This window comes from Cystoisospora suis (genome assembly GCF_002600585.1).
Source record: "Cystoisospora suis strain Wien I chromosome Unknown contig_4789, whole genome shotgun sequence".
Taxonomy (NCBI): domain Eukaryota; phylum Apicomplexa; class Conoidasida; order Eucoccidiorida; family Sarcocystidae; genus Cystoisospora; species Cystoisospora suis.
In genome coordinates, this window is record NW_027157581.1 from 1 (window position 1) to 16,142 (window position 16,142).

The 16,142-nt window shown below is 44.1% G+C and overlaps 2 protein-coding genes across 2 annotated transcripts in view; both read left to right on the top strand.

Moving 5' to 3' along the window:
- Nucleotides 1–193: 193 nt before the first annotated feature.
- CSUI_008515 (pdz domain related) lies at nucleotides 194–2,593 on the top strand. The gene is made up of 2 exons (XM_068068644.1): nucleotides 194–362; nucleotides 1,440–2,593. The coding sequence occupies exons 1-2, from the start codon at nucleotides 257–259 to the stop codon at nucleotides 1,862–1,864; spliced, it is 531 nt and encodes a 176-aa protein (XP_067919379.1). The 5' UTR covers nucleotides 194–256; the 3' UTR covers nucleotides 1,865–2,593.
- Nucleotides 2,594–5,200: 2,607 nt separating this feature from the next.
- CSUI_008516 (uncharacterized protein) overlaps nucleotides 5,201–16,142 on the top strand; it is a gene marked incomplete at its 3' end in the record, with an annotated part of 11,517 nt that continues 575 nt past the window's right edge. Inside the window, exons 1-9 of the mRNA XM_068068645.1 lie at nucleotides 5,201–7,385; nucleotides 8,286–8,448; nucleotides 9,366–9,492; nucleotides 10,555–10,674; nucleotides 11,624–11,821; nucleotides 12,282–12,534; nucleotides 13,646–13,830; nucleotides 14,831–15,027; nucleotides 15,852–15,970. Coding sequence (XP_067919380.1) covers nucleotides 7,247–7,385; nucleotides 8,286–8,448; nucleotides 9,366–9,492; nucleotides 10,555–10,674; nucleotides 11,624–11,821; nucleotides 12,282–12,534; nucleotides 13,646–13,830; nucleotides 14,831–15,027; nucleotides 15,852–15,970 — 1,501 coding nt within the window. The 5' untranslated portion in view covers nucleotides 5,201–7,246. The remainder of the gene's footprint in view (nucleotides 7,386–8,285; nucleotides 8,449–9,365; nucleotides 9,493–10,554; nucleotides 10,675–11,623; nucleotides 11,822–12,281; nucleotides 12,535–13,645; nucleotides 13,831–14,830; nucleotides 15,028–15,851; nucleotides 15,971–16,142) is intronic.

Sequence of the window (16,142 nt, forward strand, 5' to 3'; positions counted from 1 at the left end):
ATTAAAGATAGATAGATAGACCTGACTCCTGCTTTTCTCCTCGTATAGTGTGGAAGTTGCTTGAAGACCAGAGATGGAATGAACCAAGAATTTTGCTTACCTCATTCTCTTTCCACGGATCTTCTCAGTGAAAGTCTTTACACCCAACTGATAACGTTTCTCTCTCGCTTTTCTCTCCTATTTCCATCTAGAGTTCTCTCTTTCTCTTCCTTATGTCTGTAATGCCTACGGACCCCTCAGAGTGGTCCACTTGAAGATGCCGACCGGTCTAGCTATTGGTGCGAATGACGAGGCTCTAGGCGGGTGTTATGTAGCCTATGTGGCAGAGGATAGTAAAGCTCAAAAAGCAGGGATTCGTGCGGGTAAGTTGAAGTACCTCATGTTCGTCTTAGTCTCTCTCCTCGGGTGTATATACACCTCACGTTTCATATCGCAGGTTCACTTGGCTCGTGTCATCACATCTTCGTCTCCGTAGGTCTTCTTTAAGAAGAAGAAGAGCTGCTCTTCAGGGTGTTCATATCTCTCGATATGAACGGATCCTCTTCTCTGGTACTTTGCAAATCTCACCCTAGCTTCCCGTAGAGCTACCGAAAGGCCAGTCTTCAGAGAAGCCCATCCATGTAGCTAGGTAGCTCTTGTGCCGGGGTCTGTCTTCTGCTCTGTTTTCACCCAAAAAGAAAAGAGAGAGAGGCTGAGCCGTACCTATTCTGTTGTACAGTGGACTACTCTCCTACTGCATGCAGTAGGAGAAGAAAAGAAGCTCAAATATAGTAGGGACTGTCTTTTCTTTTCTGTAAGAGGGGAGTGAGAGGTGAAGAGGGAGGTGGAGAGGACATGGTACTTGTACGAGTCTTCTCTAAGAATAATAGAATGAAGTCTAGACTCATTTGCTTTCTCCCTTTCTCTCTCTCTTTTTCTTTTTCGTTAAACTCTGCGCGTGTGTATCTCTGCTTCTTCACTCTTCTTTCTTCCCTCTCTCTTTCGTACACGGCGTCTGAGGAGAAGAAGAAAGGGAGAATGAAAACAGGTGCTGCTTTCTATATTTAGATATGAGCCGTCTGTTCGCTTAGCTCTTTCCTTATCTTCTCTTTCCTTCGGGGACGGAGCCCGTCATGAAAGATCTCTGTTTGTCGCCTTCAGATCAAGAGAAGCTTAAGTGATGAAAGAGACAAGTCACGTTGATCTATCGATCTATCTATCTATTGTCTGTCTGTGTATCTAGATCTACAAATGCAAGTGCATCTACGAGAGAGAGAGAGTTAAACCGTAGGGGCTTCTTGCATAATGCCGGCCACCACGACGGTCATGATGATCCGAAAAACAGAGTCACGGCGTACACTTGAGAAAGAGATAAGATCGAGATGATTCGTGTATATCTATCTATCTGTATCTGTATACGGATGTCTGCATGGATTTGCATGCGCATGCAATATGTGCAGGAGATCAGATTGTAGCTGCTGGAGAGAAAGTTCTTTTAGCAAGGCCATTGAAGGAATGCCTAGATGCTTTGACCTTCCCCGAACGTCCTTATCCTCTTCCGCGAAATACTCGATTACCGTCAATAAGAACGCTTTTCTTTCGAGGGTGCTTAACCGATTTATACGGAGCTAAGGCGTTCATCCACCTGGAAGAATCGGGCCGGCTACAAGATATCTTCGAGTCCGTGCCTTCTTACTATGCACTCCGACATGGTGGAGAAGGAGGAGGAGAAGAAGAAGACAGTCACTTCCTCACTGAAGATCAGAATCTGTCTCTACATGAGAAGATGGTTGGAAAGTTACGCTTAGATAAGGCTTTCGGAAGAAATCCCGATCTAGATGAGTTCATAAAGCGGGGGGAAAAAGAAGAGAAACATATCTTATGAAGAAACTCGTCTCATACATCTTCTTCTCGAAAGAAAAGCAAAACAGCTCTCTCTCTCTTGACATATAACAAGTCTTTCACATGTTCGTAGGTGTCTGTATGTACACCTGATGGCAATGCCTTCAGCTGTGGTTGCCGAGGGGAATTCACAGCTGAGTAACCAGACATATTCATATAGACTAAGTACCGATCCTTATATATCTAGATGTTTGGATGTGTAGACATCTATGTATATATCTATAGTAGCTCACATGGAAAACATGTGTATGTCTACACTTCTATTCACTGTGAACACCATGTATCTCCTACTACGGACCTATAGAGACATTTCGAAATCTATGGAGATCTTCACATGAAATATACATCTATGTCTATGAGCTTTCCATGCTTTCTTCCACCGAATCCGGGGGCGTGTGTGCTTGACTTCCATTGGCGACGGGGCGCTGAGGATTGCAGAGCGTTGTCAAAGCAGAGGAGAAGAAAGCTTTGTGAATAGCAGATGAGAGAGCATTAGTTGGCGTATCACTGGTGAAGGAAAGGCAGACGAGAGACCTTTTCTAGAGAGAAAGAAAGAATCGTCTTTCCGCCGTGTCTGGATTCTGACGTCCTTAAGAAGCCATCTCTCTCCTTAGGCCTTTATGACTTTCTGGGGTGTCGACGTGAACTCCTTGCCTTTTAACTTGCTTGTCAGCTGCATGCAAAAGTCTTCTCTTGCCGGAGTGATGGTTTATAGTTTCTCTTGTCACCAAGATAGATATGATCTTTTGAATGGGTCGAACGCGGGGCGCAGCGTCTTTTCGTTTTCTTCGTTCTCTTTCTCTAGATTTCTTTGTCAGTGGGAATCTTCTCGGTCATTTTCGGAAGAAGGCTTTCAGTTGTGTTAGATATTTCTCTGGAGAGATAAAATGTAAGTTGCCTGGAGCTGCGTAGACAGGAAGTCTCTCTCATTAGATGGTGAATAAGGCGGCGCCTCTAGACATACCGCTTTACAAAGAATAGTTGGTGGGCGGAAGTCTTCATACCTATCCATATCCATAGAGACAGGGGCACAGCTTAAGAGATAACTACGGCTTTCAAAGGGACGCCGTTGAAGAAGATAAGTCCCCTTGGTAATACGATAGATAGATAGATAGATTGAAGAAAGAAAGATAGATAGATAATCTCCTTTACAGCACAAGGCCTTATGAGCATCGGCACACCGCCATGATCATGGCCACCACTGTCAAAAAGATTCTGACTCGGAGCGGACAAAGTCGGCACCGTAGCCAGTCTTCACTGATACGTTCCTTTGTCTTTCTTTCCTACCGTTGTCAGTTCCCGAGAAAGACACGCTCAAGGGAACTCGAATGTGTAAGCGACGGCTTCACTGTAGCAGTGAGTGACGACCTGCACCACCTCGTGGGTGTAGAAACAAAATCTCAAAGCAGCGCATTTCGTGCTTCCCCCTTAGTCGTTAGCGCCGGTGTAGCAGACTCATCATTACAGCCAACCGGCATATCTGTACATCACTCGGGCTGAGATCTCAGCATGCATAAATAGGATTGTTTTTGAGTTCTTGGAATCACTTCAGAATGCGAAAAGCAGAAGAAGCGCAAACACTCCTACAGCTCTCCCTGGCCTCCTAGCTCTTGCGAATGAACAGGAAGTGGACGGCCTCCGCCGGCACGTACTTCAGAATGAGGGGTGAGGGTCGCGCGAGTTCGTTCGCCAGGCATTGTGAGCTACGAGAAGATTCTCGGCGTGTTGGGCCTAAAGCCTTTCGGTGGACTCGACAGCACCATGGTGTGTCCTTTAATGCCTCCAGTGAAATTCCTATCCCTTTTCACTTTTCATCATGACAGCTATAAGAAATTCTGCATCGAGGCGTAAGACCCGAATACCTTCACAAAACCGCGTAGGAGTGTGTGTACTTCGAGCACCTCGGCTGTTCTGTCGTGGTCCAAATGTCGACAAGCGTTGAAAAGCAAAAGGTGTCCTGGCGCCTTGAAGAAAGCGGCCTAAGGCTGGAAGTGCCAGCACCCGGCCTGCAGAGGCCAGCACGGATCGAAAGGAAGCAGCACATAACTCCACTGAGGGAGAGACTGGGAATGCAACGATGTACACCAGCGACACCGAAGCGGGTGGCAAACACTTCTAAGTTGCTCTCGGTCTTTCCCCAAGGTTTGGCTCTTCCAGGCTGGCAGATTCTCCCCTCGCCTAACTCGATTTGTCGAAGTGATTTGCTCCCCAAGGTCGGCCCCAGGGCCTCAGGTGCCCGGATCCAATTGGTCGGTCGGTCACCGGTTTGAAGATTGGCTTTCGATACGATGGCGATCTGCCTTAGTCCCTATTGACCTGAATCGCATTAGCTCTCCCGCGCCCGGGCGCTCAGCTGGTTTGACTCTTCGGCCCGGAGTAATTGTCGGTCTCGGCGGGGCAAGTGCTCCTGCTCAAAATGCGTCCCTCTCGCATATACACGTGCCACCTTATTTCTTCGCTAGCCTACATTGCATCTACTATAAAATGACTGCACCGCGAGTTCAGGTGGATCAGTGGACGGGGGGGGCTGCGGTCTTTCACTTGCAGCTCTTTTCCTTGGCAGTACGGCTGTCCTGCAAGTGTCAGTGAGAAGAGACAGACGACTTCAGAAGTCGCTTCTCTCTCGGAGTACGTTATAGTACGATGGTAATCCACGCCTAACACGTAGATGATCCCTTTTCCCCCCCCGACATCTTGCTACGGTATCGCAGACACGCGAAGCAGTCGGTTAGGTACCCTTCAGCGTGTGCGAAGACCTCCCCATCTACTTCGAGCTGTTCTCCTCACACGAAGGAAACCCGTCAAAGGGTTCTCTTCCGCCGAAAAAAGACGAAGAAGGTGCCCAGAAGGCCGATTCCCTACCACTCCGACGGAGAACTCCCACATCTCCGGTGAAGCGGTCCCAAGTGTTTTACCTGCTTGAGGACTGAACTCTCAGAGAGTTAACTGGCACACCACACAGCTCCTCTATTCCTTCGCCATATAAAGTAAGAGGTAGAGTCCCCTGTACGATCTGTACTACGCTGAGATTGGAACCCCGTGTCTACAGATTCCTGCGCAGCGTAACTAGGCCAGTAGCTGGGGCCGTGTCTTGCATATTCTCGGCTGCCCGGCCCTTGGTACTCGGTGGGAGGGAGACACGAACCAACTGGGACGTAGTAGCGGGGCGGGTTCATTTGGTTGCGAAGTTCGGCTTATATTCCGTACTACTGAAGGCGTAGAACCGAAACCTGAGCAACCATTGCTGGTGCCCGATACATATATACCGCGTTAGAAGTCCTATGAAGAGGTGACCCACGAACTATAAAACAGGGTTATAGTTCAGCCTCTTTGAAAGAGTGAGTAGACAGATGCTAAGGAAAAATCCAGAAGATACACTGTGTAGAGGGGAGCTCACCGTAGTAATAAGATGATTGAAGCTTCTGGCAGGCAAGGTAGTCGGCAATGAGAGTGAGTCTCTGGCCGTCCATGTGTTGGCTGCCTGCTGCTAGAGAAAGAAAGCAAGCCCTTCTCTTTTTTCGTCTTTCTTGCGCATGCTTTTGGAGGAGGAGCTTCTCATCCATCTCTTGGTATCTCCTTTCTCTTTTTCATAAGCGCCGTAGTAACCTTTTCTTAAAAACTCTCTTTCTGTCTATCTGGCTGTGTTTACTCAAGTACTTCTACTTTCCCTCCTACTTCGTGAGTCTTTCTTCCTATGCATGAAAGCGTACAAAGTGTACGTTCAGCTTGGACAGGTCATCTTCCTCTTCTTTGCTGCTCCCCGACTGTCTTTTCGTGAGGTTCGTACCTTTTTTCGAGCCCGTCTTTCTTTCCCTTCTAATTCTGTCCATCTTTGCAATAGGGTCAGCGTGCTGACTTTCTCTTTCTCTCGCCTTCTTTACCTTCTCTTCGTTTTCAAACTGAACCACATACAGGCCGCTTGGAAAGCGCCGCCTCTCCTTCAAGTATGTGATACAAACCTTCCATAGTCACTTTCTTTTTGTTTTCTTCCTTTCTTTCCCTCTTTCTTGCGGTAGGACTAGTTTTGAAAGCGGCCGTTTTTCCGTTCAATGCGGAGTGTTGAAAACGCCAAAAGCGGAGCTGTGTTGTCCTTACATCACTATCCTGTGAATTCTTCTACTTCTAGATCGTTTTTCTCTCCTCTTCGCTGTCTCTTCCTCGTTTGACTTCTTCCCTTTTCCTTTTCTTTACTACTGCAGTTCTCTCTCTCTGTTGAGCGGTCCCTTGGCTAGTGCATCCGTCAATCCCTTTGAGACTTCTGCCGTTTTCTTCTCCATTCCGCCCACCATTCTTCTTCTTCTGAAGTAAAAGCCGAAGATCTATTTCCTTACTCTCTTATGTACATCTTCCTGTCATTTCTTTGCTTTCTTTCCTTGCCAGAGGCAAGATACTTTCCGGTCTTTTCCACACCAGTCACCTTCCTAGAACTCCTCTTCTTCTTACAGGAATCCCATATAAGGCGTCCTTTGCCTCTACATCATAAGAAGAGGATAGTGAGAAAGATGTGCTTCATTCAGTCTTCATAGAAAGCTTTCCTCTCAGAAAGAGAAACGCCTGTAAAAGAAAAACGAATCCCGCGCATGCAGTCTGCCCTCTCCTATCTTTCTTGGAGAGCCTCCCAAACTCCGCCTCAAGAAGAAGACACCTTTTCTTTCCTTCCTCTTCTCGCATACGGAAAAGATACAAGAGAAAAAAAGAAAGAAAACCTTCTTCTCTCCTTCAGTTCTCCCGTACAGAAAGGCTCTTTTCCTCGGCTAGTATCTCTCTGTCACACCAGTCTTCTTCTTCTTCTCAACTTCTTCATTTGTTCTCGTCTTTCAGAGGCCCTTCACGAGAAGAGTGGACCTTTCTTTCGCGTGCGTATTTCTCCTCTCTCTTTCTTCCATACGCGAACTTCCTTCCCTTAGCATCGTACAGCATCTCCCTCTCATATCACTACGGCACCAGCCTGATGCAGTATATATGCATGTGACGTGCACATCTATGTGTGTATGTGGCTACCTCATCTCTGCTCGGAGAAAACAAGAGAAGACCGAGAGCGACTTCCCGTCATTTCTTTGTCTTCTTCCTTCGAGATAAGGTTGTCATGACAGTGCGGAGAGGAGACACTTGAAGAAAGACAAAGAAGAAGAAGCAAAGAAGACGAAGAAGAAAAGATACATATAGAGATAGATGGGTGTGTGCGTTGTCCTAGTGTCGTGGTCTTTCTAAGATTCTCATAGCTGGGTCTTCTCGCATACAACTGTCTGCAGGTAGACCATAGATAGAGAGATTAAAGTTAGATATATAGACACCTTCGTAGATAGAGAGATCAAAGAAAATTCAAGATAGATACCTTCGTTCCTTAGGAGAGAAGTGATTGAAGATGGAGCTAGAGCGGAATTGTACGTTGTATATCTCAAGTCACAACAAGCCTGATCCTCCTTCAACGGCTGAGCTCCAGAAGAAAATCGAAAGCCCCAATGAAGCGACTAAGGCAGAAGGCATGCAAGACCTCATTATAGGTAAGATCAACAGAAACAGTCAGAGAGAGAGAGAGAGCGAGAAAAAGAGAATGGTGTAGAGGTCTTTTCTTCTTTCTTTTGGACGAGAGAAAGAGAGCGGAATGTGAATCGCCTATTGGTGACTGAATATCGATTGTCGTAGCTACATGAAGGACAAAATATGTTTTCATATGAATCGATGTTTTCTAGGTGTAGATGATACATCCCAGAGGAGTAGGAATCTAGTTAGAGAAAAGTAGTCGATGGATGGATGGATAAGAAGACTTGTTGAAGTCATTTCCTCTTCGAGGAAGTGAGTAGGGACACCCATATATTTGTGCCTGTATAGAGGCTTGGTTTCCATGTGTGGGGTGTATATACACCGTAACTGGCAGAGCAGCGTGGTATACTGTTGATTTGCATGAGTTATGAAAGACTTGCAGGTATCGCTCTTTCTTTCTTAGCAGGGGACACGAAGAAGGACAATAAGAAGATAGCAAGCACGCATCTGTCTTACCCCAGTCACTCAAGTACTCTTTTCACATATCTTAGCTTTTCTTTTCCTCTGTCTTCCCCTTCTGTTCATCGAAACGTCTTTCTCCGCAGACTAGTCCTGTACATACTACACATATCTATCTATGTACCTATCTATCTATCTATCTACCTATGTCTGTTCCTCTACGTACATCTCTCTTTCTTTCTCCAAGTATCTCCTCCGACTGGCTGTCACGACAATAGAGAGAGAAAGGAGATCATATATATACCTCTCTCTATACATGCATACATATATATATACATCTATGTATATCTATACGTGTATAGATACATCTATCTAAATCTACGTGTAGGTACTTGAAGTGTATGTACAGGTGTTTACGTATAGGAGCGGTTTCCCTTCGTTCTTCTCTTTCTTTTTCTCAGCTATGGTGCAAGGAGAAGCGTATACACGTCTACTGATGTCTGTCATAAGATACGTCATGCCTAGTAACGATAAGAGAGTGAAGAAGCTGACCCAGCTGTATTTAGAGATCGTAGGCAAATGCCGGCCCGATGGATCTCTTAAAGAAGAAATGATTCTTGTATGGTAAGCGCAAGATAACTCGTAATGTTTTCATGAAAGAATGCAATCGAACTAACCTCTTCTTACAGTCACCTCTTTCTTTTGTTCTATTCTACTGTGTGTTTACTTCTTACTCATATATGCATAGAGACATATATATGGGTCATTTCTTCAGCTCTTCCCTAGACAGGTGTCTATGCGTATATAGATCTTTGTATACTATAGAAGACAGATACAATTCGGAGAACACGAGGAGTAGTCTTACGTGAGTGGCTATGTATTCGTGATATGTATACATGCTGTACGTACATGTATCTGTTGTGTGAAAGGTCCGAGGAATTCCGAGTCAAGAGACTGTGTGTTCCATATACTTAACAGATGTATGTAGAGAATGCTTGTGCCTATATAGAAATATACATATATATATCTATATATGTGTATGTATTTACTACGGATCTGTAGAGATGGCTATGCGTAAGGGAAGATGACAAGCTTCATTTGTATAGCGGTGAATGGTTTCTCTTCGAGACAAAAAGAAATTATGAAGTGGGTAGACGGGAGAAAGACAAGAAAAGAAGCAGCAGGGCGCCCTTCCTAGAGCAGGCTATGAAGTCGTCTCATATACGGGAGTCCCCCTTGTGTGCTTGTATTTCTATACCCACACATTCGTACTATCTTCTGGATTACACTGATGAATATGAATGCTTATCCGTCTATATGTATATATGTGCTCATATCTATATATATACAGAGGGAGAGAGAGAAAAAAGGTCATGATGTGTATCTGCGTTAGACATACATACAAGTTAATGAATTTCTATCTATAGACAGATACGTATACCTACGTGTCCTGGCGTAACGGGAAGTAAGGTGAGTGGTCCTTGTAATCTCTGTATGGATGTCTATATGCATGTGTGTATGTGTATGTGTTTGGCGTACAGCAATGCCTTGAGAAATGACTTGATGTCTTCGAATGAATATGTGCGAGGATCGACTCTCCGTCTATTGTCGAAGATAAAGCAACTGAAAGTCTTAGAACCTCTCATTGAAGCTATTCTTAAAAACCTGGTACGCTCCAAAGACCATTTCTCTCTCTTCTCCTCTCTCTCTCTCTCTCTTGCAATTCTCTTCTCGAGTGGAGGACACACGAAAGAAGAAAAGAAAAGCTGCAAACGGCAGAGAAGTGCATGCACTCAAAATACTTTTTCCATACACAAAAGAACATGAGGGCAAGCATTCGTGAAGTGGTCTCTCTATCCATATCTATGTTTATCTATACCTATATATAAATAGATGCGGAGATATATAAGGACGGAGCTCGCTTGTCCATGTGTCGATGCATATATATGTATATATGTATGTATATGTGTAGAGGAGAAGGCTTGAGTCTACGTGAAGAGGCCTAGGGATAGAAGAAAAAGAATGAAGACTGATGAGCGAGTGGTTGACTGAGTGGCATGTGAAAGAAGTCGCTGAATCGCTCAAATAGACATACATAGGCATGCATGCATACATATTGCATATTCACACGTGTTCACCAGTATGATCAGAAAGCGCCATAGATATACATATGTATATATATATATATCTGTGTATATATATAAATATATATATATATATATATGTGGAGGTGCGTGTGTATCCGATTGATGCTTTTTCTGTTTGCGTCCTTTCGTGGTCGATGAGAGAGATGCGTTTTATTTTTCTTTTTTCCTTGTGTTGAAGACGACGGATGGATCGACTACTTCTTCTTGTGTGGGGTCATTTGGTGTCTATCTGTGAGAGAAAGACGTTATCTAGCTAGCTGATGGATGGAGACGAAATGTAGAAGCAGAAGAGTCGGGGAGAGGAATCACACACGAGTCTTTTCTTCTTTCTTTTTCACGTGAATAGATATGCTCTTCATATTTAGCTGTCTCTCTATCTGTCTCTGTCTCGCGGTCATGTACGCATTTCATTGTAGTCTCTTGTACGCATGTTAATATAAGAGATAGAGACATCTCTTTCTTTCTTCTTTTTCGCATCTTCCTTGTTTTTCTTTCCCTTCGTGTCTTTCTCTCTTTACTCCTTGCTCCCGTGTCATTTCTTTCCGTACTTCTATTTCTTTTATCCTTCTTCTTTGCTATGCAGACACACCGCCATAGCTACGTGAGGAGGAATGCAGTCATGTGTATCTACTCCATTGTACGCAACTTCGGGATCGATGTCATTCCTACGGCACCTGAACAGATAGAACAGCTACTCCTCACCGTAAGACTCAACTCCCATCTCCCTGCCACAGTCTTCTTCAACATAAAGAAAAAAAGAATGAGAAAGAAAGAAAGAAAGAAAGAGTGAGAAAGAAAGAAGGAAAGAAAGGTTGGAGAGGAGCGGAGAGAGGGGGGCTGTTCTGCTTTTAGTAGTAGTAGTACTAGTAGTAGCACTGTGAGAATGAGTCTTAAGTGCAACAAGGGATGGAAGGGTCACACACACTCACTCCCTCACCAATTCTTCTTCTCCTCATTGGGACAGCTCCAGTAGTAGTAGTAGGAGTAGCACGAGGAGGAGGAGGAGGGGTGTTTCTGCTAGGAAGAAGTTATCTTTTGTCGAGATCACACACGTCATGTATGAACTTCCTATGCATTCGAGACCTTTTATCTAGATATATACACATGTACACACATGGAGAGAGAGATATACGTACATGCAGCATATAGACTTATATATGCAATATGCATGTATAGTGATAGACATAATGTTGTATGAGAGAGATCGATTCAGATTCTCTTGCTACTGTTGCCTTTCTATGAGCATTCCTGAGAAACCTCCTCACCTTTAAAGACGTCAAATTCCTCTTCTTCCTCGTCCTCTATTGTCTCCTACGTACGACTCTGTTTACATACATGCATTTCTCTACGATTAAAGATAGACAGATATAGATACAGATCTATAGACTCCGATCGATACAGATATACACATGTCGATAGGTGATGTATACATGCATTTATACTTAGATACATCTCCTTTGAAGTGAGTCTGCCTCTGTAGTCATTCACGTATCTTCTTTCTTGTCCGTCATATCTCTATTCTCCCTAATCTCTTTAGACTTAGTCTATCCGTCTCTTTCTCTCCCGTCCCTTTTATCTTCTCTTGTCACCTTCGTTCATCCATTTCCCCACTGCTTTCTTCTCTTCTTTTCTTTCTGTCTTTCTCTGGATAGGAAGGAGATCTAACGACGAAGAGAAATGCGTTCTATATGCTAGTTCAATGTGCTCCGAAACGGGCGATCGAATATGTGCTTCTCCATCAGCAGCAGAGTCAAGAAGGGGGAGGAGTTTTCAGTGGGTCTGGAGATGTATTTCAGCTTGTTCTTCTTCAACTCCTCAGGAAAGTCTGTCGACAAAGACAGCATCAACAGGTAAACAAAAGAAAAAGAAAGAAAGAAAGAATGAAAGAAGATTTGGAGAGAGAAGAGTTGGCTGGTTTCCTCACCATGGCAATGAAGAAGAAGACTGAATGAGATTCTAAAGGCCTGAAGAGTTTTCTTCTTTCGTTTCTTTCTTTAAGGTATCTGTTCTCTTCTTTCAGAAGTCTCTCTCATGAGCAATCTATCCACATGCCACACACAAGTCATCCTACATCTCTCTCTCTCCTCTTCTTATCTCTTCTTTCTTTTCACCCACCCCGTTCCGATCGCCTCGTCACACCTATCTCTTCCTTCTCTTCTCTTTCTTCTACCCCCCGCTCACCCTATCCCTATCATCTTCTTTCTCTCTTTTCTTGTCTCTCTCTTTCTTTTTCCCCCTCTTTCTACTCTCTTCTTATGACTGCTTTGCCCCTCATCTTCTCCCTTCTTTCCTCTTTCTCTTCTTTTGCAGGCGGGACTTCTCCGCTTGATCATTTCGATTCTCCCGACCGCTCCCCCCTCTGTCGCTTATGAAGGGGCCTGCTCTCTCCTAGTTCTGTCGAGATCTCCTGCTTCCTATAAAGCGGCGGCGTCGGCCTTTACGTCTTTACTTTGCGGGAACAGCGACAACAACGTGAAGCTAATTGTCTTAGATCGCCTGCAAGAATGCATCGCACGATCGACCAAAAGATCTATGAGGGATTCTGTTCTCGATCTTCTTAGAGGTAACCACCTAAAAGAAAGAAAGAAAGAAAGAGTGAGAAAGAAAGAAAGAAAGAAAGAGTGAGAAAGAAAGAAAGAAAGAGTGAGAAAGAAAGAAAGAAAGAGTGAGAAAGATCTTTCTTCGCTCTTTTGATAGACATGTGTGTGAGAATGATGTGCTGTCGGGGTGGGTGAGGCAGTCGTGTGAAAGCATCCTGTAGACACTTACGCCTTATACACTCATCTATAGAGATATAGATATATATATATATATATGTATATGTAAACTTCTAAATAGATAGGTACATATACATACAGATAGATAGATAGATACACTGTGATAGAAGGCGTGAAAAAGAAGAAGATGATGATGCTGGCGTACATAAATATGTGATGAGGAGGAGGTTTCTTCTTTCTCTCGTTCTTCTTCTCTCGATCTTGTCCGTATCGCGGAACTTTCCAAAGACGAGAAGATAGATAACTCTCTAGCCACTCAACTGAGAAGGAAGGAGAGAAAGAGAAAGAGAGAGAGAAGGAGAGGAAATTCTTTGGAGATGAACTTCTGTCCCGCCAGTTCTTTTTTATGTGGGAAGTGTGTCTCCAAGCCTCTGTTTGACTAGATCCATCTGAGGGGAATACAGGGGAAGCTGCACCTATACAGCTTCTCCTTCTTATAGATAGGTAACACAGATAGAGATAGATTAAAGATAGCTAGATAAATAAAGATAGATAGATAGATAGCTCAATGAATATACCTATGTGAATCTCTACAGAAGAAGAAAGATGTGTGTATCTATATGTGTGGAATGTATCCTCCCTGTTCTTATACAAAAGAGAAAAGAAATGACGTTGAATGTCTCCCTTGTTGTCTCCCTTCTCTACCTTTCAAAGAGAGAGAGAGAGAAGAGACAAGAGCTCTTTCTCTCTCGCTGACTCATGCAGACTGCCAGGCTTCCTTTCCTTACTCTTCCGTCTTCTTTCTTTCTCTCTCTACCCTTTCCTGTTTTTCTTATCCTCCCCCTCCTCCTCGTCGTCGTCTTCTCTTCACTTCCTTTCTTTTTCTTTCTTCTCTTTCTCTGTCTGTCTGTCCCTATTCTTCTTTCGGCTACACCCCTTGATTTTTCTTCTCCACAGGCTTGCAGACTCCTTCACTTGAGGTCCGTAGAAAGACTTTACATCTCGTTCTGCAAGTGGTCGATACAAGCACCATCGATCATCTTCTTACTGTCTTAAAGAAGGAGCTTCTACGCACTAGTGAAGCAGATCAGCTCACCGTCCCTGGCACTATGGAGTATCGCAGGCTTCTCATTGCCGCTGTCGTAAGTCCAAAGCATCAGGGGAAGATAAGAAAGACTGCTCTTCTCTCTTATCCTTCTCCCCGCTCCGTCTTATCGTCTTCTTGTTTAGTCTTCCCTCTTTCGTCATGGAGGAAAAAGAAAGAAAGAAAGAAAGTTTTGTTCCTTTAGCTGTCTCGTCTTCTGCTTCTTTTCTGCGAAGGTGCTTACATGACTTCTTCACGTCTTTCTTCTCTTCTTTTGGCTTATCTCGCATGTACGAATCGTACCGTCTACGATAGAGACAAGCGTTATAAGACTAAGATAGGAAAGGAGAGAGAGGGAGAGATTCACTTCTCTTTTCGGAGGTTTTTGTTTGACTCTGACCAGCAAGAGAGAGGGAGGGGGGAACACACGGCACTCCAATCACGAGATTCTCTCCGCTTCATCTATTCCTATCATTCACCAAGAGAACGGAAACGTTACCTTCACTTACCATAGCCTCAACTGCATGTGGAAGAAGAATACCCAGAGACAGGGAGACTGGAGGGGTGGAAATTTTTATCTATGAACATGCATGGATCTGTCTATGAAGATCTGTGTATGGAGATGTATGTTGTTTCATCGGGTGTTTAGAATGAAAGTAGCAAGGAGGGACAGCCAGTTTATCTTCTTCCCTCTCTGTGTCTCTCAGCTTCTTTACTTTTCTTTTCACCTCTTTCTCTCTCCTTTCGCTTCCCCCCCTCTCTCTCTCTCTCTGTCCGTATCCCTTGTCAACCTACTTATCCTTATCTATCTATCTATGCATCTATCTATCTATCTACATACAATCTCTTCTTCCTCTCTCTTCCTTTCTCTAACATGATCGGCTAAAGAACGAAATGAAAGACGAAGTAGAAGATCTTCATTCACCTCTCCGCTCTTCTCTCATCTCTTCTTTCTTTCTCTCTTCCTTCTTCTTGTGTCTTTTCTTTTCTGTCTCCTCCTATCTTTCTTTTTTCTGTCTCCTTCTCTCTTTCTTTCTTTCTCACCTTCTCCCTATCAGCATTCCTGTTGCAGTCGTTTTCCAGAGGCAGCAGGGAGCGTCTTGAACGTTCTTTTAGATTTCCTAAGTGATGCGGACCACACCACCGCCACAGAAGTCGTTATGCTTGTACGAGAGCTCGTAGCGGCTTGTCCCGATCTACGTCCAACCATTCTCTCACGGATTGTCGATGCCTTTGCAGATCTTATTCATCCAAGGTAAAGTAAACCTCTCTGTCTCTCGAGCTATCAGGCAAGAAGAGGAAGAAAATAGCCGTCATGATGTCTCTTCTCTTCGTGTCTCTTCTCTTTTATCTGTGAGGGATGGGGCTCTGTTCGGATCTTGGAGGGGAGTAGGAGGAGAGGGGAGGCATATGATGGATAGAGATACAGTCAAGTTAGATAAATGATATATATAGATAGACTAAGGATAGATAGGAAGTGTGTCGAGTGTTTTAGAAGGTCTCTCATCCTTTCTTGTATCTGTGTCGGTGTAGTGGTGTATGTATGGTGAATTGGCGTCTCACTCCTTCATAAGAATCTTAGTAGTCCTAAAGATTGTCTCTCTATCTCTTCTTTTTCAACGGCTATGCATGCGGGTCCAAATATCAGTCACGTCTACGAGTGTTTTGGAGATCCCTCTTTGTTAAAGCGAAAACACCGTTCGTCATACCAAGAGAAGAAAGAAGAATCTCCTCTCCGTATATACATATAGAGAGAGAGAGATGGATGGATATCTAGTATGTGTATATATGTATATATGTGCGTATGGAGTATGAGTATGAAAGAATGAAGCTGATACGGATTGTGAAGAAGGTATGCTTTATGCATCTTGATCTTTCCATGTACCTGCTTATCTAACAGAGAGAGAGAAGGCGTTCCTCTTTCTATGAAAACGTCTTCTCCTGCCTATTCCTTCTCCTTGTTACGGCAGTGTCTACATTGCCTCTTTGCTTTCTTCGTTTTTCCCGTGTATACATCGCTCAAACTTGCGTGCATGCAAGCATGCACCCCACTTCTTACGTTTCTTTTCATCTTCTCAGAGTGTTAAGGGTGACGCTATGGATCTTAGGCGAGTATTGCGGTGACTCTGAACTCCTCGAGTCTTTTCTTTCTTCTGTCTATCTCTCGTGTTCCCCACTTCCCCTCACCTCTAGCGACGGTAAGAAGAAGAACAGAGAAAGAAAATGAAGAAAAAGAGAGAGAGAGAGGACAAGAAATCGACTAGGACCAGAGTGGATCAGGTCAAAGGGGTCAGTTCGGTGTACGTAGCAGTAGTGGCTATACAATAGATAGATTAAAGATAGATAGATAGGTTAGAGATAGATAGATAG

Excerpts from the sequence above, each read along its gene's own strand:
- CSUI_008515 (XM_068068644.1), top strand. The coding sequence starts at position 257 with ATGCCGACCGGTCTAGCTATTGGTGCGAATGACGAGGCTCTAGGCGGG. Across the intron at positions 363-1,439 it reads AAAAGCAGGGATTCGTGCGG|GAGATCAGATTGTAGCTGCT; the intron begins GTAAGTTGAAGT and ends CAATATGTGCAG.